Source organism: Quercus robur, chromosome 10, assembly GCF_932294415.1.
Source record: "Quercus robur chromosome 10, dhQueRobu3.1, whole genome shotgun sequence".
In the NCBI taxonomy this organism is placed as follows: domain Eukaryota; kingdom Viridiplantae; phylum Streptophyta; class Magnoliopsida; order Fagales; family Fagaceae; genus Quercus; species Quercus robur.
The window spans coordinates 41,591,408-41,618,992 of NC_065543.1; the positions used below are offsets into that span (position 1 = coordinate 41,591,408).

The 27,585-nt window shown below is 40.4% G+C and overlaps 1 protein-coding gene across 1 annotated transcript; it reads left to right on the forward strand.

Annotated features, from left to right (window-relative positions):
* The first annotated feature begins 20,527 nt into the window (after positions 1-20,527).
* LOC126702027 (vacuolar protein sorting-associated protein 29) lies at positions 20,528-26,223 on the forward strand. The gene is made up of 4 exons (XM_050400626.1): positions 20,528-20,694; positions 20,863-21,034; positions 24,449-24,586; positions 25,728-26,223. The coding sequence occupies exons 2-4, from the start codon at positions 20,903-20,905 to the stop codon at positions 26,022-26,024; spliced, it is 567 nt and encodes a 188-aa protein (XP_050256583.1). The 5' UTR covers positions 20,528-20,694; positions 20,863-20,902; the 3' UTR covers positions 26,025-26,223.
* The last annotated feature ends 1,362 nt before the right edge of the window (positions 26,224-27,585 follow it).

Genomic DNA, 27,585 nt, shown 5'->3' on the forward strand with positions numbered 1-27,585 from the left:
TTGTCTTTGTAAGTAGTTGGTTTCCCTAGAGGCTTGGGTCCGAGGACCATACAAGGCCTTGGTTCTGTCCAAAACTTGTATTGTTCTTTATTTATTTATCTTCCGGAGGTTTAGCTCCTCGAACAAGGTGGGGGAAGCCAGCCTGATGTTTGAAGCCCCTAGACTTGCCCATGCCATTGACACTGTGAGACGTAGCCCCTAGTGGGAACTTATGTTGGAATAGCAACAATGTGTCGCCGGTCATAAAGGCACCCTCATAGACCCTTGTTCGACAGAAGCTCAACTTCACCACCGCTCGAGCTAACGCGCAAGCCTTCCCCACAGACGGCGCCAATTGTAGGGACACGTTTCGCGACGAACCGCAGTAGAGTTGGGTTCGCACGTGAAAGGGCCCAAACAATATCATTTGTAGAGAGTGGATTCGAAAGGCTAGGCCTTAGTTACCCAGTGGTGGTTCTGGTGGTGTTCATATGTGATTTAAGCGCTTTCACCCTTGGAGCCTTTCTTCTGGAGGTAGACTGGGAGCCTTTTTTTTCTTGGCCAGTTGTCCCCGCCCCCCCTCTATATTATTTATTTTTTCTTTTATACTAGTCTGCATTCATTTTCCTTCGTTCACGTGTAGGGTCGACATTTCCAAGACTGATACTTGTCCTGTCAATCCCAACCCAAAGTTGTTGGGAGTGGTTAATAAAGTTAAAGGATAAGACTCTGTTAGGCGCAGAGATATGCATGGGGAAGATGGTCAAGGCAGCCTTTCCTAGATATTTTAGATTTCCCTTCAAGCATGTCCCTTTACCGTTTTGCCCCTCTTCTTGGTGGATCTTTGGGTCAGCCGAGGACTGCACTGTCCTCGGCTGCTTCTCCGGGCCAATTGGGCCTTATTATTCTTCAGCTCGGGCCATGACCTTTTTCGGCTTAGGCCTTTGAACTCTCCATCAGCAAGTGGGCCTGGCCCATCAATTATTGGACCCCACAAATATAAATCTTAGAAAAATGATATTAAAATTTCATTATATTACACATGCACACACATATATTACATATCACTGAAAGGGGCTAGGAAATTTAAAAAATTAAGATTAATTTTAGTGAATTTACAAATATTTCATTTTACTTGTTGTCTAAGAAATTAATTATGAGGAAGAATGTTATAATCTAAATTTATTATTATTATTCCAACTAAAAATTATTTCTTATATAGATTTTGTAAAAATAATAATATAAATTCATTTAATATAAATAATTAATGCACAACTATAAGTAATTAATATATAAATTTACTCTATTAGCTATTCAATGAACTAATACTTTGATATAAATGCAAAAATTGTTGAAGTAAAAGCCTAAATAAAGAGAATATCAAGAAATGCGCCACATTGCACAACCTCATGCTCTCCAACATGAGGTTTCTGCTTTTACATACTTACATACATACATACATACATACATATATACATATATATATATATATATATGTAAGAACCAAGTACAAGAACTCTGGGCCTTAGATCCCTTGGGCTCACAATTTATTTGTAGTGGGTTTAAAGATTTCCTACAATGGGTCGTTCTCGGCAGAGAGACTCAAAGCAACACTCAGTTGAAAATGCTCTCTCCTTGACTATTTTCTCTCAATCTTTCTGAACCCCTTCTTCTCCCAACTTTCCTCTATTTATAGCCAAGGTTAGTGGGGAGACCATGATTATGTTCATCGTTAGTGCTATTGAAGGTCCAGTATTATCTGGTTAAAGTGGCTGTTTTAGGTGAGAGGGCGGTGCAGCATTTATGATCTTGGAACTTGGCTCCATTTTCACCGATTATATTCGGCGACTCACGTTCCCGTGCATATCATGACCTTCCCGGGTATTGACTCATGCGCTCTACCGAGAAATGTTAACCGGTCAACCTCGGGAGCTTAATAACCAAAACTTGTTTTTGGCCCTAAGGCAGTTTTAAGAAAGGCATAAGGTAACGGGAACTATCTGCTGGGCCTGCGCCCAAGGCTGGTATGGGCTTGGGCCCGGGGCCTAGATGGGTCTGGGCCCAAGGCCTGTATGGGCTTTGGGAGCTCGGTGCCGTACAATAGCCCCCCCTTGATTCATACTCGGTTGCCGAGGAGAATCAAGGAACTGCCTGGGCTTCTTGACCTCGGGAATCTTTTAGTCTGGGACTTCTGGCTGTCATTTCTCATTAATAGCCATCTCAAAAGACGCGCCGTTTCGCGGCGCCAGGCGCAGACGTCATTATTGCCTGACGGTTCGTGAACCGAAGCGGTGCGCAAATCGGTTACGCTTGGCATTTGCTGGGTCGCTCGTTCGCTGTGCCCATTTATTGTTTGATCAAGCGTTTCATCTTTCCCCATTTCTTCTGGCTCTATAAATAGTTCTTCTCCAAACGTCACTCCATTTTTCCTTTGCCTCTGATTTTTAGCGCCTACTCTCTGCCGACCACATTTCTGTGTGCTTGCTTGCTCAGCGTTCTTTCCCTCCTTAGAACCCAACGTAAGTCTCTTTTTCCCTTCCTTTTCCTTCAGCTTTGTTTCTTTGATTTTATTCTTGTAGTTTTAGGCTTTGTAGATGGGTTATTCTTACCTTCTAGATACCCCGGCTGCTTTGGCCAACTTTAAGAGTAAATTTAGTATCCCCCGTGACGTGGACGTGGCTTACTGCCACGAGAGTGATATGGAACTCCACCGAGGGCATGGTACAGCCTTCTTTCCTTTGATGTCTATCTTAGAAGGTGGGGTTAGGTTCCCGGTAGATCCCCTCCTGATAAGCACACTTACCTACTATGGGCTGTGCCCCGACCAGCTTCCCCCCAATTTTTACCGGGTAGTTAGTTGTGTCGGCCAGTTAAACCATACCTTTAACTTACAACTAGATCACCATGATATTAACCAAATGTACAGCCTTTGTGGGAGCAAGTCCACAAATTACTACTTAAAGACAAGGGATGCTCGGGTACGGCTGATATCGTGCCTACCCGATTCGAACAGGAACTCCGCCGGGGAGTTTGTCAGGGTGCGCGGCAATTGGTTTGCCGGGGAGATCCCTTGCCCCCTCACACGGCGTGAAGTGGGTTCGTACCTTCCCCTTCTTGTAGTTGTTTAAGTAAAAGAAAATCTTTTATCGTTAGAAGCTAACGTGTTATTTGTTCTTCTGCAGACGGCAAAGTGTTTACTCAGGACCTTAGAGCCGTCCACGTCAAGGACTTAAACTTCGTCCTTCGTTCCGAGATCTTCGTGCACTGGGACGGGCAACTCCGGGCCTCACACCTGATCCTCGGCGTGGAACCGGTTTACTCCACTTGGCAATCATTCAAGCAGGCGTTGTTAGTTGACAGCCCCCTGCTCTCGTACATAGATGTCCGGTACGTGAACTTCTTGCCGCCGAAGCTTACAACCGGGGAAGCGAGGGAATTTGGTAGGCGGTTCACTACCGCGGACGAATTAGTTCCCCTTCGAGACGATTCCGCGGAGCAAGTATCCCGGCGCCTTAGAGAGAGAGCCCACGAAGCTATACAACAAGGGGACCAAGCCCAAGAGCAGGCCCATCCCGAGGATCCACCCGCCGAGCATCAACAGCAAGTGACAGACGCGGCTAACCTGCTAGCTGAAGCGATCCAGCCCGGTGCAAGCATGGTGGCAAGGCGAATAATGACCCTAGACAGGTTCGTGCCTGGTGCCCGGCCGACCAACCAGCCCCCGCCTACCCAAGGTCGGGGTCCAGTTTCTCAACCTCCTCCAACCTCGCAGTCCGGACGTGCCCGGAAAAAACAGAAAGTGGCCGAGCCACATTCCACGGCTCCGGGGGACGCCGCTGTCCGGACTCCTCCCCGACCAACAGGGGGGATTGTCATCCGTGAGCCGCAGACCGAAGCCGGCACGGGGGGCGCATCCTCCTCCCAAGTGGCTCCGGCGTGGGAGCCGAAGTTCCTTCTGGATGGCAAACCATTGCCCTCAACGGCCTCTGTTCGGATATGGGATAAGGGCGAGGGCGGCCGCATTGCCCAAACCTTGGCCGGAGCTCTCCAACTTCCCGAGGACGTGCACGCTTTTGAGGACGGGTCCGAGGAGTCCGTGGGGCGCCGGTTAGAGTGGCACGCCATTGCGGTAATTCTTTTGTCTATTTGCTCCATGTAAATTTCCTTTTGCCGCTTTGCTAACCTTCACGCTTGCTAGGCCGCTCAACTAGCTCACATCGTGGCTGCCCGGGCACGGGAGCTTGACGAGGAAAATGAGCGCGAGAAGGTGGCGCGGGAGGCAGCAGTAAAAACGGCCAAGGAAAAGGCCAAGATTGCTGAGTCTGCCGAGAATAAGACTGCTGCCGCGGAGAAGTTCCGAGCATCTGCCGAACAAAGGTGTACTGACCTCCTGGCCAGGCAAAATGAGACGGAACTTAAACTGGCCCAAGCCCTCAGTCTCAACACTTCTCATGTCGAGGAGATAGCTAATCTCAGGGCGGGCTTGGCGGCCGCGGAGCAGAAGTGGTACGACGTGGGCTTTGCCGACGCCGAGAACTCCGCAGAGCCGGTGGTGGCTCGGGCTCGGCATATGGGTTTCGAGGCCGGGTGGTTTGCTGCTCTTCAAGCAATGGGAGTTCCTGAAGACTCGCCGCTGAGAGACCCCGGCCAGATTCCATTTCCGAGTCCTTTACCTGCCGTCCAGAACGCCCCGGCTGCTCTAGATGAGGAGGAGACGGCCAGCATGAGGGAGTTGGTTGAGCAAATAGACTCTCATGCTGAGCCCGAGGAACTGGAGGCTACGAGCACACCGACCGTGCAGGAGCTTCTTGACGAGGCCCAGCCTTTCTCCCTGATCGTCCAACAGGAAGTGCCACCACCGACTCAACCCCCTAGTTGATTTTATTTTAGCTTATTTTTATTTCGTTTTTATTTGCCTATGTCACCGAGATGTGGTGATTGAACCGTTGTTTTATTTTATTGGTTTTATTTGCCTATGTCACCGGGCTGTGGTGACTGAACAATTGCTTTTACTCTTTTAATTGGAAGTCCGTTTTCTTTTCCTGTTTCAATTTTGTTGAATTATATCCGTTTGTGCTCTGCTTGAATCACACCAATGCTATGGCCGCTTAATAGAATGTACCCCCGAGAACCTATTGTGCGGAGCTGTGAGTAGTTTTGAGAGCGCTATTTGGACTTATTTTTTGTAAAAAGGGTTAAGTTTTTATCAGGTTTTGGTTGAACCGAGAATTGAGTTTCTGTCCTTCGAGCATTTGTTTGCAAAGTTTCCGTTTGTCCGGATGTTTGATTTTAACCGAGAATCAATTTTTTTTTTTTTTTTTTTTTTTTTTTGCCCTCATAGATTTAATTACAGGGTTCACACATGCTCGGTGATTTTGACCGAGTCGAAAGTCAGGTTTCTACCCTTAGGGTTTTTGTTTGTAAGGTTTTCACCTGCTCGGGGATATTGATCTAGCCGAGGGTCAGGTTTCTGTCCTTAGGATTTTGTTCGTAAGGCTTTCACCTGCTCGGCGATATTGATCGAGCCGAGGGTCAGGTTTCTGTCCTTAGGATTTTGTTTGTAAGGTTTTCACCTGCTCGGCGATATTGATCGAGCCGAGGGTCAGGTTTCTGTCCTTAGGATTTTGTTTGTAAGGTTTTCACCTGCTCGGCGATATTGATCGAGCCGAGGGTCAGGTTTCTGTCCTTAGGATTTTGTTTGTAAGGTTTTCACCTGCTCGGCGATATTGATCGAGCCGAGGGTCAGGTTTCTGTCCTTAGGATTTTGTTTGTAAGGTTTTCACCTGCTCGGCGATATTGATCGAGCCGAGGGTCAGGTTTCTGTCCTTAGGTTCTGCTGGCGATTCTCTTGGTGTGCGGCTACAGGGTAAAAAACAGCAAAGACAAAAGAAAATTCATCATACTCTTAATCTTCATAGAATACAAGTTTCGGCTTACATCGATGGTTACGCGTAGAACTTCTTCAGGTTGTTGGCGTTCCATGGTCGGGGGAGGGGCCTCTCGTCCAGGTCTTCCAAGTAGTAAGCCCCTGCCCCTGCGATGGCTGTGACTCTGTATGGTCCCTCCCAACTCTGAGCAAGCTTCCCTGCAGCCACGTCCCGCATGTTCCCTACTACCCTTCTTAACACCAATTCCCCGGCACTGAATTCCCTGGTCCTTACATTTCGGTTGTACCTTTGCGCTAGCTTCTGCTGATACTCGGCAAGACGTACGGTCGCAGCCTCCCTGCATTCTTCTAGCCAATCCAACTGCTCCATCATAAGGTTGGCGTTTTGTACAGGGTCAAACCCGACGACCCGCGCACTGCATAAGCTCACCTCGGTCGGTATCACTGCTTCTGCTCCGTATGCCAGAGAAAATGGGGTTTCCCCCGTGGATCTCCTGGGGGTCGTGCGGTAGGCCCACAAGACACTGGGTAGCTCTTCTGCCCACCTTCCTTTCGCTCCATCCAACCTTCTCTTGAGCCCGTTCAAAATAGTCTTGTTTACTGCTTCAGCTTGGCCGTTGCTCTGGGGGTATGCCGGGGTTGAATACTTGTTCTTGATGCCGAGCTCGCTGCAAAAGGTCCGAAAAGCGTTGCTGTCGAACTGTAGCCCGTTGTCTGTCACTAGTGAATTCGGCACCCCAAACCTTGTAACTATGTTTTTCCACACAAACTTTTTCACGTCGGTATCCCGGATATTGGCCAAGGCTTCAGCTTCGGCCCACTTTGTGAAGTAATCTACGGCCACCAGTACAAAACGGCGGTTCCCCGTTGCTCGGGGGAATGGCCCGAGGATGTCAAGCCCCCATTGTGCAAATGGCCACGGGCTGCTGACAGGATTTAGATGTCCGGCAGGCTGATGTATCATTGGGGCGTGTCTTTAACATTGTTCGCAACTCCGAACGTATTCGGCGGCGTCCTTCTGCATCCGTGGCCACCAAAACCCCTGCGTCATTGCTCTGTGTGCTAAAGATCGTCCCCCGGCATGCCCGCCGCATACTCCTTCATGAAGCTCGGCTAGAAGCTCCTTAACTTTTTCAGGATGCAGGCACAAGAGGTAAGGGCCCGCGAAGGACCTTCTGTACAACTTTCGGTCCGAAGACAACCAGTACCTGGGAGCCATTCGTCGAATCTTATTGGCCTCGGCCCCATCCTCTGGAACTTTATCTTCGGAAAGAAAGTCTATGATCGGGTTCATCCAGCATGGTCCGGCCACCGCCACCTGCGCAACCTCTACTCCGGCCCGGTCGAGGGCAGTCTCCACACAGATGCTTGGTTCCCTTACAAGTTCAATCGTGATAAGCCTCGGGGTGTCCTCGGTAGCCGATGAGGCTAACGTGGCAAGAGAGTCAGCATGCTTGTTCTGCGACCGGGCCACCTGGGATATCTTCACCGTTCCAAACTGACCGATAATCTGCTTTGCCGTACTTAAATAAGCTTTCATTCGAGGATCCCGAGCCTCGAAGTCCCCGGTAATCTGATAAACAACTAGCCGAGAGTCTGAGTAGATTTCTACGTCCCTGGCGCCCAGATGCAATACTGCCCTTAGTCCGGCCAATAGGGCCTCATATTCGACTTCGTTGTTCGAGGCTTTGAACCCCAATCTGAAGGAATGTTCCAGTCGCATACCCTCAGGGGTGATTATGACAATACCAGCCCCGGCTCCCATAGCGTTTGATGCGCCGTCCACAAATAATCTCCACGGGCGAATCTCCGCACTACAGATTACCTGGCCTTCATTCTTAGGTGTGAATTCCGCGATGAAATCAGCGAGAATCTGCCCTTTCACCGAGCTTCTAGGTCGGTATCTTATGTCAAACGATCCCAATCGAGTCCCCCATTTAGCGATTCGCCCTGTGAAATCGGATCTCTTCAACAGTGATTGTAATGGATACTCGGTGAGGACGTACACTGTGTGTGCCTGGAAGTAGTGTGGTAACTTCCTCGTGGCGTGTACCAAGGCCAGAACCAACTTTTCAAGAGGCAGGTACCTTGTCTCGGCATCGACCAAGGTCTTGCTTACGTAATACACCGGTATTTGCACTCCCCGGTCCCTTAGTAATACAGCACTTACGGTATGATTGGTGACTGCGAGGTACATAAACAGATCCTCACCGGGCTCCGGGGCCGTCAACCTCGGCGCCTTTGCCAAATACTCCTTTAGTTCTCGAAAAGCTTCATCGCAGCTCTCGTCCCACTGAAACCCCTTCCACTTTTTCAGAAGCTGATAGAATGGCCGGCAGCGATCGGCAAACTTGGAGATAAACCGGTTCAGGGCGGCCAACATCCCGGTGAGCACCTGCACCTCCTTAGGGTTGCCCGGTGGTTCTAGGCGATTGATTGCCTCTATTTGGTCGAGGTTAGCCTCTATTCCTCGAGTGGAGATCAGATAACCCAGGAACTTGCCAGCCCCCACTCCGAAAGTGCACTTTTCGGCATTGAGGCGCAGCCTGTGTTGCCGTAGTATCTCGAATACTCCCCGAAGGTCTTCAGTATGCAGCGACTCTTTTCTGCTCTTTACCACCATGTCGTCGATATAAACTTCAACCGTGCAACCAATTTTCTCCCGGAACATCCTTGTCATCATACGCTGGTAGGTGGCCCCGGCATTCTTCAATCCAAACGGCATGACCTCGTAGTGATAGTTTGCGTTCGGGGATATAAACGCTGTCTTCTCTCGGTCCTCGGGTGCTAAGGCAATCTGGTGGTAGCCTTGGAAGGCGTCCAGGAAACTCATTCTCGGGTGCCCGTACGTGGCGTCCACCAACTGATCAATCTTGGGCATCGGGAACGGATCCTTAGGACATGCTCTGTTTAAATCGGTGAAGTCCACGCAAACTCTCCATTTGCCACTCTTCTTCTTTACTACGACAGTGTTTGCTAGCCATCTCGGGAAGAACACTTCCTTTATGGCCCCGGCTTCCTTCAGTCGCTGGACCTCCAGGTTTACTGCATCGACGTGCTCCTTTGATGCTCTCCTCGGCTTCTGCTTTTTCGGAGGAAATGATGGGTCCACATTGAGTTTGTGAACAATGAACTCGGGGTCTACGCCGGGCACTTCATACGGGTTCCACGCGAAGACATCCATGTTCTGCAACAGGAACAACAACATCTCTACCCTTTCCCGGTCATTCATGCTCGTACCTATCTGGAAGTATTTGTCACTATCTGGGAGAATTCTTACCTTCAGCACTTCCTCGGCAACGTCCGCCCCCTTTTCCTGGGGTATCTGTAATTGCTATGCAGTCTCTTTCTCGGCGTGCTCAGCTTGGCCGAGCTGTTCCTTTTCCCACTGGACCGCGGCTACGAGGCATTGCTTCGCCACCTGCTAATTCCCCCTTACCTCTACAACTCCGTACTCAGTAGGAAATTTTACTTTCACGTGAAGGGTGGACGGAACAGCCCCCATGGCGTGAATCCACGGCCTCCCCAGGATTGCGGTGTAAGGTGCGAACGATCGGACTACTATGAACGTAACTACAACTTCCTTGCCCTCCATGTCTACTAGGAGTGAGATTTGCCCCTCGGGAATCACAATTCTCCCGTCAAACGAGACCAATGGCGTGTTATACTTTGCCAAATCCTGGGTTTTCAACCCGAGCCCTTCGAAGAGGTCCGGGTACATGACGTCAGCCCCGCTACCCTGATCAATCATCACCCTCTTCACCAGGAACCCGCCTATCCGGGCGGTCACCACCAAAGCGTCGTCGTGTGGTTGGATGGTTCCTTCGAAATCATCTTCTCCGAACGAGATGTCTAGCCTTCCGACTCTCTTTTGCTTCTTGGATGATTCTCCCTCCGCACAAGCCATTGTCATCACCATCCTCGCCGCTGCTACCCCTCTCGGTGCGGCATGAATGACGTTGATTACCCCCCGGGGTGGTGGAAGGGGATTCCTTCTCTGTGGTGCGCCCTGCTCGGTCTCCCGGTCAGTGGAATCTGCTACAAACTCTTTCAGGTGCCCTGCCTTCACTAACTGCCCGAGATGATCTTTCAATACCCTACACTGCTCGGTGGTGTGCCCCTTGTCTCTGTGATAAGTGCAGTATAGGCTTTGGTTCCTCCGAGATGGGTCGCCCCCCATTTTGTTCGGCCATCTGAAGAATGGCTCGTTCCTTATCCTTTCCAGTATCTTGTGCACGGGCTCTTTAAACAGCACATTAACCCCTTCGACCTGCATCTCTGGTTCCTGCATTCTGAACTCCCTTTTCGGCTTCGGCGGCAAGATGCTTTGCCGAGATCGCCCCGAAAAAGGGGCTTTCCCCCTGCTTTGCAGCCGGTCATCCTCCAGGCATTTGTATTCCTCTATGCGTCTCATCAGTTGCCTCATGTTCTCCGGGGGTCTTCTTGTCAACGACTCCCGTAGTTCAGAATCCTCGGGGAGCCCCATCCTGAAGGTGCTAGCCGCAATTTTCTCGTTTCCCCCACCAATCTCATTGTAGAGTTCCCAGTATCGGCTGGCATAACTCCGAAGGGTTTCCCCGACCCTCATTTTCATGGAAAGCAACGCGTCGACCGGTTGTTGCACTCGGCTACATGTTACGAACCTGCTGCCGAACTCCTGAATCAGCTCGGCGAAGCTGTGTATAGAGCCTTTCCGCAACCCATTGAACCACCTCAGTGCGGTAGAGCCGAGACTAGAGGGGAATACCTTACACATCAATGCGTCGTTGTGCGCATGCAACGACATCATGTGGATGTAATGACTGACATGCTCCACGGGGTCTGTCCTCCCCTCATAGGAATTGAATGGTGGACGCGTGAATCTACTTGGCATGGGTGCCCGTTCAATCTCATCAGAGAATGGAGACCGGGCCGCCATCCGCAAGGCCCTGCTCATGGCGTCCATCGCGGCGTTGTGGTGCTGCCGCTCTTCTGGCGACTCTGACCCTTGGTTATCATATCCATGCGACCGGGAACGGTCCCGTCTGCGCCGAATATCCCGGGAATGACGACGTGACTCTTGAGAATGGGATCGGTCTCGGTGTTGTTGTGTAACAGATCGGCTGGAACCTTCCTCGCCACGGTTCCTCCTGGGTTGGGGGTTGCGGTTCCTTTCGTGGCGCCGACCCCTTGCTTCTAGCTCCAAGTCCATTACCAATCTGCGCAACCGCTCCAGCTCCCGGTCTCTATCATCATGTTGCCGATGTGCCGAGACGTTTGAAATCGTCCGGTGCGTTTGGTCCGATCCTTCTCCCAATCCGGACCTTTCCTCCCCTCTTGAATGCTCCCTATCCTCCAGCCGCTTCTGCCTTCTCTCCCTCCACGTCGATCCCCGAGAAGATCCTGCGGAATTGCTCGGAACGTGCCCTCTTGAATGCTCCTCAGACATCTTCTTTGCTTGAGTCTCACTCGAACCACAGCTTCGTAGGATGGCCCCACGGTGGGCGCCAATTGTAAGAACCAAGTACAAGAACTCTGGGCCTTAGATCCCTTGGGCTCACAATTTATTTGTAGTGGGTTTAAAGATTTCCTACAATGGATCGTTCTCGGCAGAGAGACTCAAAGCAACACTCAGTTGAAAATGCTCTCTCCTTGACTATTTTCTCTCAATCTTTCTGAACCCCTTCTTCTCCTAACTTTCCTCTATTTATAGCCAAGGTTAGTGGGGAGACCATGATTATGTTCATCGTTAGTGCTATTGAAGGTCCAGTATTATCTGGTTAAAGTGGCTGTTTTAGGTGAGAGGGCGGTGCAGCATTTATGATCTTGGAACTTGGCTCCATTTTCACCGATTATGTTCGGCGACTCACGTTCCCGTGCATATCATGACCTTCCCGGGTATTGACTCATGCGCTCTACCGAGAAATGTTAACCGGTCAACCCCGGGAGCTTAATAACCAAAACTTGTTTTTGGCCCTAAGGCAGTTTTAAGAAAGGCATAAGGTAACGGGAACTATCTGCTGGGCCTGCGCCCAAGGCTGGTATGGGCTTGGGCCCGGGGCCTAGATGGGTCTGGGCCCAAGGCTTGTATGGGCTTTGGGAGCTCGGTGCCGTACAATATATATATAAATCGTGTGGAAATAAATACTTATTTTGTAATTGTAATATAATGTATAATTTGTTCTCTAAATTTTTTTGTAGAAAATTTGTTCTTCCCAAAAATTAATCATACAATATCTATTGGGTCCAATTAGGTCTACTTCAATCCCATTCAGTCCAGCTAGGTTTACTTCGATCTAATTTGGTCCACTCAATCAATTTTGATCCCCTTCGGTCTATTTTGGACTAATTGAGCATTAAATTGATTCTTTTTGAAGGTTGTCTTTTCAAGTTTAGCTCAGAAATTCTTTTTTTTTTCCTTAATTTTTGGGTTAAAAATTGAAAAGTATGAAATTTTATTAAATTACATTTGAGCTAAACTCTTTAGTTTTGAGTTAAAAAATACAAACAAAATAGACATTAGAAATTAGAAATATGAGCCCTAAAAATGAAATAAAAATGATAAATATTCAAAAGCTCTATTTGGATTCAGTCCATTCTGTTTACTTTGGTTCTACTCAGTCGACATTGGTCCTATTTGGTCCACTACAGTCCTATTCAATCCAATTTGGTCCTATTTGTTCCTATTCAGTCCATTACGTCCACTTTAGTCCTAATTTATCCATTTGTTCCTATCTGGTCTACTTCAGTCCTATTCGGTCCACTTTTGTTCAGTTTCGTCCACCTTGTTCCCATTTGTTCCTATTCAGTCCATTACGTCCACTTTAGTCCTAATTTATCCATTTGTTCCTATCTGGTCTACTTCAGTCCTATTCGGTCCACTTTTGTTCAGTTTCGTCCACCTTGTTCCCATTCAATCCACTTCATTCCATTTGGTCCATTTGTGTCCACTACGATCCATTTTGGTCCACTTTGATCCATTTTTGTGCATTTACATATAGGAAAAAAAATATGTTTGGGTTGCACCTATTCTAAATCTAAATTTATTAAAAAAAATATAAATCTCAAACTTGTAATATCTAAAATCTTAAGCATAAAATTTATTGTTACTACATTTTTTTCTTTTTTTTGAGAAATTATTGTTACTACACTTTTGTTGAGTCATTTTAACATAGCATTTTATTTTACTTTGGTCCAACTAAATTTAAGTGAAAATCCTTCTAAACATGAAGGTTATGAATATACAAATCTAATCTTTAGGGCAATTGTGGGTTCTAGTTGAGTCATTTTAACATAGCATTTTATTTTACTTTGGTCCAACTAAATTTAAGTGAAAATCCTTCTAAACATGAAGGTTATGAATATACAAATCTAATCTTTAGGGCAATTGTGGGTTCTAGTTAGCTCAACTGGTAAAATCTCTGATAGTTGAATAAGAGATCTAGGATTCAATCCCCATCTACACCAAAAACCAATTAGTATCTTGGTCTGAGATTAAGAGCTATTATTAAGAGCGAACGCCATAGGTTGAAACTCTCTTAAAAAAAATCTTTAGAGCTGTTATTCATTTATTTTAAAGTCATTACTTTAAAATGAATTGCATGAGGTTAATTATACCTTCAAGCAACATATATGTGTGTGTGTGTGCGCGCGCGCGTGCATGCGTGCGTGCGTGTGTAAAATTTTTATTTGAATAAATTATTCAAATTCTTCATTCTCTTAAAAGAGATTATTATGATAATTAAAACTCATTACAAACTTATACTAAATATGTATAATTTATTCTCTAAATTTTATTGAACATAATTTGTTCTCCTTAAAACTTAAAAATTTTCAAAAAGTAATTTCCATCACTCTATTTTTACAAATATATAATTTTTAATTTTTTTTATTGAAATTATAATTTTCTTTTTTGAAATTGTCCAAATTCTTCTAACTATTTTTATTAAGCATTATATTTTCCTAGTTTATTTTTGTTAGGTTCTAAGGAATTAGAAATTAATGTATTAGAACTTCATTTTGTAATGTTGGCAAACCATGATCAAAATGTTTTTAGTCTTATTTAGACTTGCTCAAAGTATGTGTTTTTATATAAAGTTAGAATCGAGTTACTGCAGGATTTGTTGTGTAAATCTGTCTGGCTCGATTGATCGAGAATTAGACTCGATCGATCGAAAGTCGTGCGGATTGTTTTTTCTGCAGAATTTCCAACTCAGCCTAAGCCCGTTTGGCGTGTAGGGTTTTATGTTTTGTCTTAAGTGTAAAAGGGAAAACCCTAGCCACGTTTTAAGGTTGCTCTTTATGTTGTGTGTGTGAATCTTCTGGGAGATCTAGAGATGTTTGCCTTCACATACACTTAGGATTTCCAATCTCAAGATTGATGTTGAGAGCTTGGTGATCAATTCAGTTGCAGATTCAAGAGTTTAAAGATATACAAGCAGGAGTGTTTGTACATGCTAGGAATCCAAGAAAGAAGTAGTCCGTGGACTCGGAACTGTCACGTGGTCGTGGTATTAAGTTTCCTACTTAAGGTAGTAATAGAATGTTAGTGGTCTAAGTCGCTATTGTATAAACTTCAATTCTTTCATAGTGGTTTCATTTTACCTTGAGGATAGTTAGGTTAAATCCTCCCCAGGTTTTTTACCGGTTTGGTTTTCCTGGGTTATTACATTGTTGTGTTCTTTATTTTCCGTACTTTACAATAATATGATATATGTGTGTTAACCTAGATTTGATAATTTGACTAAGTAATCACTTGGCTTATTAACTAGGTTAATCTAGTTGTATTTTAAGGGGTCTAAAAATAAACAATTTTGGTACAATTAAAATTTTTAAGTATCAAAATTGTGGGGCCGGGAAATTTGAGGTCCTAGCCCACTTTACATTCAGGGCCCAAAACCCAGGCCAAGGGGCCCTATTGCCGAGGACGATCTCACGCTCAACACCTCACAAAACGCCTGAAGAAAAGGACAACTCAGTACAGGGACAGCACAAGGGAGAAAGCTGCCAACACCGTAGAATAGAGCCCTGCATCTGACAGGCCTATACTCTATACCATGCTATTTAACCTTTCCCAACTACCCCTAACCACTCTAATGTATGGGTTGATAGGACGAGTCTATACCCCAAAAAAGCAAAACTTACACGTGGACTCTAAATGGGAAGTAAAGACTAGTATAAAAGGGAAAGAAAGCCAAGGGAGAAGGGATCCCCAGGGGAGGAGGAAAAAGTCCTACAAAAAGGGAGAATGGGAAGAGTATGATGCTCCTCGGACGAAGTCCAAGGACTTAAACCCTCCAAACTGCATCGATGTAAGGCTTAGCTATTCAGGCCAAGCCTACCTTCGTATGGGCTTCCATAAACATCATGACCAAACCGCTCACCTGTGACCAAGGTCCTGCCTTTCAAGCCCACTCTCTACAAATCACATTGTTAGGGCCCTTTACATACGAGCCCAATGTCATTCTTGGGTTGTTAAATAATCGTGTCCCTACAAAAATTATTATTCAAATTTTCATTCTCTTAAGGAAATTATTATGATAATCAAAACTTATCATATAATTACAATTAATATTACTCAAATAATTGATAATACTATAAACTCAAATTTATATTTTCCCATTCTTAAGTGGGTACATCGAATTGGACCGAAGTGATTTGAAATAGACCAAATGGACTGCAGTGGGCCAAGTAAACCTATGTGGATCAAATAAATCGAAGTAGACTGAATAGATCGAATTAACTGAATTGGACTAAATGTAGGGAATTAACCCGAAATTCCCAAACCAGTGAGAAACAAAATACATAGAAAACACACGCTAAAGAAAAAAAATCTCACGCACAAAACAATATTTACGTAGTTTGGCAATTTGCCTACGTCCACGGAGTTGCAACGATTTCACTATTATTAAGGAAAAATACAAGTGCGGTAATACAGTGTTTCAGTTTCTCAAAAAACGACAACCAAAAAAAAAAAAAAAAAAAAAAAAACCCTAATCACCAAAACTATGTTTTCTACATCCTGCGCAGGCCCAAGCCTCCGCTCCATGGACTAAGCCTCAGAAAATCTCTTATTAAATACCACGCAATATTATTCGAATCGAGTCGGGTCGGGTCGTCAACCAAATCAAACATGACTAGCCTCCACAAAACCCAACACTAAAGTGAACCAAAATGGACCAAAGTGAACCAAATGGAACAAATAGACTGAATTGGACTGAATTGACCAAATGGACCAAATTGAACTAAAGTGGACTGAGGTGGACCAAAGTGAACTAAAGTAAACCGAATTGAGCCGAATAGATAAAGTGGCCAAAATAGATTGAAATGGACTGAATGTTGATTTATAATTAGCATAGTCTAAATTGTATTTTTATATAAACTCAAATTCTTACTTCCAAAATAATCAAGTATTAACTCAAACAAAAACCAAACCGAAACTAAGAGAGAGAGAGAGAGAGAGAGAGAGAGAGAGAGAGAGAGAGAGAGAGAGAGAGAGAGAGAGAGAGAGAGAGAGAGAGAGAGAGAGAGAGAGAGAGAGAGATACTACTTGTAATGGGGAAGTAAAAAATACAATACCAAAACATATGAACTCAAAATAGAGTTTTAAAAATCACAATTATTCATCAATATAAAGTAGAGTTGCAAGAAAGAATAAAAAATCAAGAGAGAGATAATAACCACTTTTTCAAGAGAGAATGTGAGAAAGAATAATGTGAAATTTATAGAAAATAATATGAGAATATATTTTTTTTGAAAGTAATAAATTATAAATTATCCAAGTCATGTTATGTTATGTAATAAAAAAACAACATTATATTCTTATATACTATCTTTATAATGTAATATGATAACATCTATGAAATCAAAGAGAAGAAAAAAGATAACAACTTAAAAACACAACCTAATCACATTAACCCAAAGTAGAGTTCCAAATAATACAAAAATTCATCAACCTAAAGTGGAGATGCAAGAAAAAAAATCCACCAAAAAATAAAAAACAAAATTTTGAGAGAGAGAAAGAGAAAGATATAACCTTTTGTGTGTGGGAAGACTATGTATAAAATGAGTGAGAGAAGTGTAAATTTGTAGTAAGAGGAGTGGAATAAGAAAATCCAAAACTAAAGGAAGATAAAAGGATAGAGGAAAAGTGATATTTAGGTAGATAATAGTGGGGAGATGAAAATGTAAAAGGAATTGGAAAAGTTTGGGAAAGTATAATAAGTTGGCAAATTAATAAGAAACAAAAAAAAGTCATAAAAAGAAAAGAAAAGAGAGAGAATGTTGGAAATTGATGGATGATGTAGCTCAGTAGGAGTATAGCAATAATAAATGCTACCCTTCAACTTTTAGTTATAATATAGAATATAGAATATAGAATATAGATATAGATGAATTTTATTTATTTTAGATGTTGGGATTTATTTTACACTAATTAGTTTAAATTATTTTTCTTTTTCATAATTTAAATTTGACAAAATTAGAATATTAGATCCAATATTTTTATTAGGCTTGAGAAAATAGCCCCAACCCAACTTGTAGGGATCAGGGTTGGGTTGAGTTTAGACTTGGAAGAATTGGACTTGGATCCAATAACCTATCTGGACTAGAATAAACCAAATAGAGTATGGATCATAAGAAGAGCTACCCATTTTAGTCGAATAAGTTTCTGATTCGAACTTGATCTAACACAAATTGGTCACTCATACTTGACCTGACCTGACCTGCTCATCAAGCCTTTATTTTCAAATTTTAGAATATTTTTTTTATTGATTCATTGTATATTTGTATACTAAAGTTATATTATATTTTCTATATTGTGGATGAAAATAATACTAATGACATTACTTGTCAACCTGACAGGAAATTCTCAAATACAAATGTTTCATGCGTTGAAGGTTAAAATTGAGTAGTTTTTTTCTTTAAGTTCAATATAGATTTTCTGCTTAATTATTTAATTTTCTCTTTAACTAGCGTGTTATATTTTATTATCAAAGCCGTATATATTGAATGAGTTAGATGAGTTTTTTTTGTTCTTTAAACTTTTTAGTTTATTTGCTTATGTATAACTTTTAAAAGCCTTATTATTCTTTTAAAGTACACTTAAAATTTTCCAACTTTCAACAAATAAGCTTTCAATGAAAAATTAATCCAAAAACACACTTAGTAGTTTTATAGATGGTATTAATCTTATATATCATGTTTAATATATAACACGTATATCTCTTTTATTTTCATTTCTTATTTTTTGGAATTAAATATTAGACTAGTAGACTATTACAATCAATTATTGGTTAATAAAGTTAAGGATTTATGTGTTATTTAACCTTTATCTTTTAGTTTTTTTTTTCTGTTTTTTTTTTTATTTTATAACTTTTATTGTATCAAAAGAAATATAAAGAAAAAAGGGTTAAAAAGTACGTCTTAAGGTTTTTTTTTTTAATGTGAAAAAATACAAATCATTTCGGATTGCCAAGACCACTCAAAATTCATATAAAAGTCATAAGAATAACAATCTACTTTAAATATTTTTTTTTTTTCATTTGAATTCCATCGATTCAACCCGTTTGTCAAGTATAAGTGGATTGAAAATAATTGACCTGTTTTATTTTTGTTTATTTATTTATAGACAAAGTTTAGTTATAAAATTTGTTATAGACTACAATTTTACTCAATATCTTTATTTATTTATTTATTGAAGGTGAATTTTGACAAATCCACTATTGGTGCATCTTTTTCTTATATACTCCATACTTGTAAAATTATTAGAAAATTGAAGATCAATAGTTATGTTATCAATAAATTGTTTAAATTGTAAGTTTTTGTAGTTTAAAATTATGAATAAAATATAAACTTATAGATCATATAATAAATAATATTCAATTGACAAAAAATTTAATATATGCATTAAGAGTGTAAAGAACATGTAATTTAACAGTTAAATTTTTAATATATATAATAACATTTATTTTATTTAGTAAAGTTATAGTCTAATACTATGTTTGGTTGGGTGGATTTTAGGAGGGATGGAAAATGTAAGAAGGAAAATAGAGTGGAAAATTGAGTTTTCCTCTGTTTGGGAATAAAAGGAAAACAGGGAGAGTGGAAGACCAGGGAGAAAATTTTCTCCCTGGGCCCACAAATTTTTTCCTCCCAAATCAGGAGGAAAAGCAATGGGGAAAACTGCACTGAGGTAGTTTTACAGTAATGCCCTCCTAAAAATTTTTTTTTTCAACGTGACCTGAATTTTTTTTTTTTTTTTTTTTTTTTTTTTTTTCTTTTCACGTGACCTGAAGCGTTCTCTTCTCTTTCCTTTTTTTTTTTCCACGTGACTTGAACGTTTTTTTTTTCTTTTTCAATGTGACCTGATCTAATTTTTACATTATAATAATAAAAATAATAATAATAATTTATATATATGATGTGATAAATTTAATATTATGTAAGAAGTACAAATAAATCTATTTCTTACATATTATGTAATAAGAGTATAATAGTTAATTTATATAAATTACATTTTTCATCATTCCCTTTTTTTCTTCAACCAAACAAAAGAGTTTTCCATCATCCTACTTTTCCACCCCTCCAACCAAACAAACAAGATGGAAAACTAAATATTTTCCATCCTCTCACTTTTTCACTTCCCCATCCAAACGGATCCTAAAACTATTACCAATTTTGTTATTAAACATGGTCATTTATTTACTTATTTTTGTTGTTTATTTAATATTAGGGGGCGGGCTCCCCTCCCATTATAATATCTCCAATTTTCTCATGTTTTTACACCAATGAAAGACACGTGGCAAGCAACAAATCCTAAGGGCATAAATAAGCCACATAATTTTCTCTCCCCTTTAACCCTTTTTCAGTTTTCAATAAAAATTTTCTGGGTTTACCTCAATCACCTGTTACGATAAATGATCCTGCAAAATCATATTTTGATGGTTTCCACTATCACAAAATGTTCAGCCACTCCAGACCCGTATCTAGGATGCTCAAGAACTCTTTCAAGAGCTTCAAAGTTTGATGGAACAACTTTTGTTGGAGAACAGAACAATGAATTGGGTCTTTGATTTGGGTTTTATTAGTTGTGATTTGAATGCGAAGGGAAAAGCCAATTAATTGGATAAATGAATAAAAAAAAATTAAGGAATAAAAGATTAGAAAAGAACATCATGGCTGCTTTCAAAGCTTTGAAGAAGGAGAGGAAGCTTTCAAAGCTTCCATGACTGATTCTTTCACAGCTTTCAAAGCATATTCAGAAGTCTCATGCCAAACCCACAACCCATCGGAACTCCCAAGGCCAGAAATCCATATCAAACCCGATGTCGCCGGAGGACCTCAATTTCACACGCCTCCACCAGAACGAGCCTCGATGCTCATGCTTATAGCGGCATAGCCATGAAACCCACCGTGTCAATCCAAACATCCATGGTTTCTTGTTTTGCTATGCCAATCTTAGCTGTGAAACCCACAGTTTTACTCCAAACCCATTGCCATCAAGTTCCGATCTGCCAATCTGGACACATCTAATGCTCAGGTGGGGATGTTGGGGAAAGATGCGAAGAAGAAGGATAGACAAAAAAGTGGTATTTGACGTGTGATTTTTTCTAACCGTAGGATTTGTTGCTTGCCACGTGTCTTTCTTTGGTGTAAAAACATGAGAGAACTGGAGATGTTATAACGGGACGTGGCAGCTTGCTCTGTTCCAGACTCGGCTTGCAAACTCTATAACCATTCACAAAACGACTTCGTTTTTCTCACCCCCAACAAATTTAACACAACGAAAATTTTCAATGCGTCAAACAAAAGCAAAATAGGAGGCTTATGCAAATTGGTCAATCTCACTGGTAATGATCTCTAGCTCCTCCTCTGACCCGTAACTATTTTTTGGATCCATCTTAGTTTCTTTATCTAATCAAGCACCTTTTTTTGTGTGTAAATTTTTGTTTTTGGGTAATATTGCATTTGAATTATTAATGTGCTAGAATGACTGAAATTCTTGGACTTTTTGGCAGATTTCCCAGGTGGGTTTTTTGAGTTTTTGGAGATTAGAGGATGGTTTTGGTGTTGGCCTTGGGGGATTTGCACGTACCCCATAGGGCACCTGATTTGCCTGCTAAGTTCAAGTCCATGCTTGTACCTGGCAAGATCCAGCACATCATTTGCCCTGGAAATCTTTGCATCAAAGTATGTTTAATTTCCTTGATCATGCTATTTCCTTTCTGGGTTTGTCTTATAATTTGCCGTAATGGGTTGTTTAGTAAGTTTTTTTTTTTGTTCCTGTGTTGGGTTTTTCTGTTTGTTTGCTGAGAAAATGTTGGGGGGGAATAAAAGAAAAGACTTTGGTTTAATGGGGGTCTTGGAAAACAAATGGGTTTACTCAATTGAGGCTAATGTAACTAGTTGACTTAGTTTTTTTTTTTTTTTGAATAGTTAGGCTCAAAGTTATGTTGCCCTGGAAATCTTTGCATCAAAGTATGTTCAATTTCTTTGATCATGCTATTTCCTTTCTGGGTTTGTCTTATAATTTGCTGGTATGGGTTGTTTAGTTAAGTTTTTTCCTGGGTTGGGTTTTTCTGTTTGTTTACTGAGAATGTTGGGGGGGAATAAAATAAAAGACTTTTGTTTAATGGGGGCTTGGAAAACAAATGGGTTTGCTCAATTGAGGCTAATGTAACTAGTTGACTTAGTTTTTTATTTTTTTTTGGAATAGTTAGGCCCAAAGTTATGTTCTATAATCCAAGGGAGCTAGATGGATGGTATGATTTTCGGTAAGAGTTATAAGCTACATAGTCCTTTCTGGAATTTTGTTAACTTGTGAAGGTATGCTTGATGGGTATAGTCAGAGGGTGTTTTGATGTCCTGTGGAAGTAGTAGAGTTGCTACTTGTAACTTTAGTGGGTGCTTTGTGCTTCTTGTTAGTATGTAGATGTATCTGTATATGTTTTTCCAACAGTTATTTAATTTAGGGCAGCGTTAGAATTGCTGTTAATGGCCTTAAATGATGAGGGATTGGGTGGGCAGGGGATGCCTTACTATTACGGCAGTGGCTTGTCTGTTTCAAATGCTACATAAGATAAAGTGTCTAACTCAAGCTTTTGTGAGATAGCCTGAAACTCTGTCTATGAATCACTTACGGATGTCGGAAACATGAAATTTGAAAATTCTTCTTTCCACCTACCTTAATCTCTCGCTATGTTTTGGCTGATGTTTGTGCATCTCATGTTTTCCAATAAAGTCTATATTAACCTTAATTGTTTTTTTTTTTTTTGATAAGTCTATATCAACCTTAATTGTGGGATATACAACTTTTCCCCCCTTAACAATTGATTGTGCTCTTCAGTTTCAATCACTTACCCTAAAAATGATTTTTTCATTTTCAATCAATTCACCTGTAGATCTCTTTTCGCAAGACATATTAAGTAATAGCATGTAGATTATGTATTGGACCTTGCAAATTAAACAACAGACTTTTAGAGCTGTCCAGTTTATATTGTAACCTGGTGTTCACTTTTGCCAATCTCTAGAATTTCTTCCTACCGGTTGATGGCAATTTTCCCTGGATGGGTTAATATTTTATTCCAAATATTCAGCCTTTTTTTAATATCTTGAAGTCTATTATTCTTTTGTTAGCCAATAAACTCTAGCTCAATTGACATCTCCTCTTATTATTAGAACAAGATGGAGGCTGAGATTGTAGGTTTAAGACCCCTGTGGTGCATCCGTGCATGTGTAAATTACAAATAAAAATAATAATATCCTTTTGTTAACAACTTTCCTACTCTTTTAGCTTGCAGTCTTGGCCTCTATTTTTTTGCGTCCAAGGTTCTTTGACATTTGGAACTTCTAAGGTTTAAAATATCCAAAGACGAATTTGAAATTTAAAGTAGTAATTTTATATCTAACACAACTTTGTTTGGGATTCAAAAGAGTTTGCAATTAAGTGTCATGCGCTTTCTGGTTTATCAAGTGGCATTTGTTTCAGGGAATAGGTGTTCTTCTGCCTCTTATAACATAACACTCCAGTTGAACTGATTGAAATATTCTGGAAGGTGTCAGTGTAGCATCTAGTTGGCTATGGGGTTCAAATATCTGAAAGTCTAGTTTTGAATTTTAACTTATTGCTTCATTTTCTTCATAGTGGATTCAGATTCTCTCTCTATGCATGCTGTGCATAAACACAGGGTACATCATTTGCGTTTGCGGTCTCCCAACCTAGAATCCTTGGTTATAAACCATCTTACCATATGAACTATGAATTTTGTTTCTAGATGTGATTGATTAGGACTAATAAATTATCATAGTCAGGCCAAGAGCCATATAGCTCAACTAGTTGGCACCTCCTGGCTTTGAAGCATAGACACTTCATTTTTGTGTTCCATATCCATGTCAAACACAAGACACACCTAGGGCAGTTCTGCATGTGTGTCCTAGGTGTGTCCCAACCATGTCCTTTAAAAAAAAAAAAAAAAAAAAATTTGCGGGACATGGCTAGGACACAGGAGGGACATGGGAACAAGAGGAATCAAATACCCTTTCAAAAAACAAGGATATTCACGCTCTAATAGTAACAGTGCATATGTTAATAAAAATAATAGTAACAGTGCATTTGAAGATTAATAAATATTCTTATTCTTGGTTTGTATTCTAATTTCTAAACATCCTTTAATAGTCATGAAATCACTTTATTATCCATTATTGCTCTTAAATTGATATATAATTAACATTATATGAAAATTAACAATATGTAGAAAATATAAATAAAAATATATTAAATAATTATTTAATAAGTGTGTCTTGCTGTACCCGTGTCCTATTTTTTCAAAAAATGTTGTGTCGCCATGTTGTACCTGTACCCATACCCATATCCGTGCTTGTGTCCAATGTCCGTGCTTCTTAGCCTCTTGGGTTTCTAATGGAGACATCTAGGGTTCAAATCACCCCTCTCCCATTGTAATTATTGAATTATGGGAAAAGTTATTGGATGCCCTAAGGGAATTGGTTTAGGAAATATTTTTAGAAGTATTTTATGGGAAAAGAAAAAAGTAACTGATTTTTTTTTTTTACAACTTTTTATATTTTTCATAAAAGTGGTATTAAAATTTTCTTAAATGGTACATTAACAAATGCCCTAAAGGCATCTGTGAACCGCAGCCTTGAATTATTAATAAGTTATTATAGTTAGAGTACTCTTAGTTTTATCTATTTTTGGGTACTTTGTGAATTCTGACTCATGCTCACTTGACTTGTTTTTTGTAGCATATGTTATTTCTCTTCTTCCCTTCTAGTCATGGTTGGCTAAAACTTGAATTGTGGCCCTGATTTGTAGATTTTCTCAAACATCTGTTGCTTTTTAATTTTTTATTTATTTATTTTTATTGGTAAGTTTCACATGCATCCATTGGGATTTTGAACCCATGACCTTACTCTTCATCCTGCTTAAGTATTAATCCATATATTTCTGCAACTGCTCTGCTTTATTTATTCAAGCCAGCTAACTATAGGGCATGTGAATTAAAAGTCATCTTGCCTGTACTTTTTTTTATACCTGTGTTATCTATAATTGGGCAGTGGCTCATAATTTTCCTATGATATTTCCAGGAAGTTCATGACTACTTGAAGACTCTTTGTCCTGACTTGCATATTACTAGAGGTGAATATGATGAAGAGATGCGCTATCCAGAGACCAAGACACTGACTATTGGGCAGTTTAAGCTGGGACTATGTCATGGTCATCAGGTTTGGTTCCCCTTGTCCTTCAGTGTTTTAAAATTTTTATTTGTATTTCTTAATTTTCTCAAAGAATGTTTAGTTAATTGACATGAATTCATTTATTTACGGTAATCTTTCTTGACCTTAAAGCATTATTGATTTCATTTTAATGAGCTTCTTGTTAAATTGAAACCAAATCACAAGAATGTTTACACTGAAGGGGGTATAATTGGCAGAAGTTTAGTGACTGGCACCCACTTTCTTATGAGGAGAAAAGGGGGGAAAAAAATTTGGGGGGTAGATCTTTCATCAGTGACCTCTTTGCAGCACCACAACAATTGTTTCTATATCTGGCTGATCTTGGTTGTGGTGAATTGATTAAACATGCTGATATCTAGAATGAAGAAATCAAATGCCCTTCCATGATGTTTAGATTCCTAACATTTATCTACCAGATCTCCCTAAAACCATACGTGCATTCCCTGCATATGGCTCACACCATTCGAGGTGGCCCAGCCCAGTATTCAGTTGCAAATCCTATAGCGAAATTCAGACTACTCTCTCTCTCTCTCTCTATATATATATATATATGTGTGTGTGTGTGTGTGTGTGTGTGTATGTATGTATGTATGTATGTTATAGGGATGGTTTCAACTTTCAAGTCACACCACTTAGTACTTTTCTATTTGATATGTTTTTTTAGCAAATCCACCATTGGATTATATTGTCACCCTTCTTGCTTGCAAATTATTGAGATGATCAAAGATCAAAAACTATCCCATCTATAAAATGTTTATATATTTTGTGTACTTTAAAATAATACTATTTAGAGATAATGGATTGGATTACGATACCATCTGATTAACACAAAATTTAGCATGCCTATTAAGATCAAAGAAAGCATATAGTCAAATTTGGGGGATTTTTAAAATATTAATCCAATAAAAAGTAATTAAGTGGTGTAATATTGACAGAGTTACAACAAGTATAACTTGATTTTGTGTATGTATGCCTCTTTTTGTATTAAGTTGACCAGCATATGTTCCAAAGGCTGAAATTTAAAATCTGTTATGGAGGATAAGTTGAGAATTAGTTGAATGCATTTGGAAATGTCCTGAAATTTCAGCTGGTAGTGATCACTTTATAATTTGATTTGATTTATCTGAAGGTTATTCCTTGGGGTGACCTAGACTCACTGGCCATGCTCCAGAGGCAGTTGGATGTAGACATTCTTGTAACAGGTCACACTCATCAGTTTACGGCTTATAAGCATGAAGGAGGTGTTGTCATAAACCCAGGGTCTGCAACTGGTGCCTACAGCAGCATCACCTATGATGTTAACCCTAGCTTTGTCCTCATGGACATCGATGGCCTACGAGTTGTGGTCTACGTTTATGAACTCATAGACGGAGAGGTTAAGGTTGACAAGATTGATTTTAAGAAGACAACCACTGCAAGTCATTGAAAACAATTTATGTTTTAGTGATTTAGACCTTTTCTTTCGGCTTCCTCTTTCTTTCTTTTTTTCTTTTCTTTTTTGCCACAAAACTTTCTTGGGATTTCTGAAAATCCAATCTGTTTGTGATATATGGTGATCACATTATTTGTTTCTGTATGATAGTGGAAATATTTACCTTTTTATTAGTATTGCCCATTTTGCATAAGCTGCTATACTTCTGATTTTTGTGATCCGTTCATGAACAAATTGTGAGGCTTCTTTTGGTTTTATATCTATAGGCCACAGAAAGTGAAGCTGAACATTTTGTGACTCGGTATTTGCTCCAACCTTATACCATCTTTCATGTTCTCCTTGAAAAAAATTGTACAGACATAATCATGAAGGCTTTATTGTGATTCCTCCTTTCAAAAGTAAAAATTTTATATTCAACCTGTCGTGTTTTATGTTGGTATGTCCTAAGACATGGTTACTATCAATAATCCATATTTGCAAAGTTCATGCTTTCTCTTTTTAAAAATTAGGGTAAAACTTAAGTAGGAATACCTTAGATGCAGTATATTAAGGTTTCCTATTAATTCAAAACCGAGTTATATTGACCAATAGAGTGGGTTAGTGCAATAATTACAATGAGATATGGGTTTAAATAAGGAGTTAAAACACAAGGAACAAGGAGGAAATGACATTGGAAAGCGGTTTCAAGAGATTGAGGAAAATGCGACACATGACCCACCACAACTGTTAATAACCATCTAAACTTCAAAAATAAATTAGACTCAAATTTAAAGATAGAGACATTTAACACATATTTTGTCAATTTATTCTTGTAATTTCTCCTCTATATCTATATAATATCTAAAAAATGAAGTATAACATTTATTAGTGCTACGCTCCTGTAGAGCCATATTATTGGAGCATTTTGGTCTATTTCGGCCCGCTTTAGTTTAGTTCGGTCCACTTTGGTCTATTCGGTCTAGTTTAGTCCATCTAGTCCACTTTAGTCCATTTCGATCCACTTTAGTCTATCTGGTCCATCACATTGGTTTCAAGTTACATTTGATGTAATTTTAAGCAAGGTTTACATCACTTGGTAATTTTTTATTGGATGCAAATTTTAATATATCCACTATTGGTTAAGATTCTCTTCTTATACTCTGCATACAAAATTTCATGATAATTAGAGATCGATAACAATGTTATCTATCGTGTGTTTAAATCTTAAATTTTTGTATTTAAAATTGTACATAAAAGATGAGTTTTTAGATTAAATAGTAAATGACATTTGATTAACACAAGTAGAGGTAAGGGGGGGGGGGGGGGGGGGGGGGGGGGGGAAGGATTGGCCCCCTGAACTCTTAAAATAATACTAGTATATTGAACTGAAATGTCTTATTTTTTCCCCCTACACAGAGGACAAAGAACACTAGCTTGTTTGACTTTTTTTCAATTATCACGACAGCTTTTCTTACCCTAATGCTAATAGACTTACAGAGTTATACACCTATTACAACTCTTATATAAAAATAATGGGTCCCACCTAGTAATGATAGATTAAAAAAAAAAAAAAAAA

Excerpts from the sequence above, each read along its gene's own strand:
- LOC126702027 (XM_050400626.1), top strand. The coding sequence starts at position 20,903 with ATGGTTTTGGTGTTGGCCTTGGGGGATTTGCACGTACCCCATAGGGCA. Across the intron at positions 21,035-24,448 it reads CTGGAAATCTTTGCATCAAA|GAAGTTCATGACTACTTGAA; the intron begins GTATGTTTAATT and ends TGATATTTCCAG. Across the intron at positions 24,587-25,727 it reads GACTATGTCATGGTCATCAG|GTTATTCCTTGGGGTGACCT; the intron begins GTTTGGTTCCCC and ends ATTTATCTGAAG.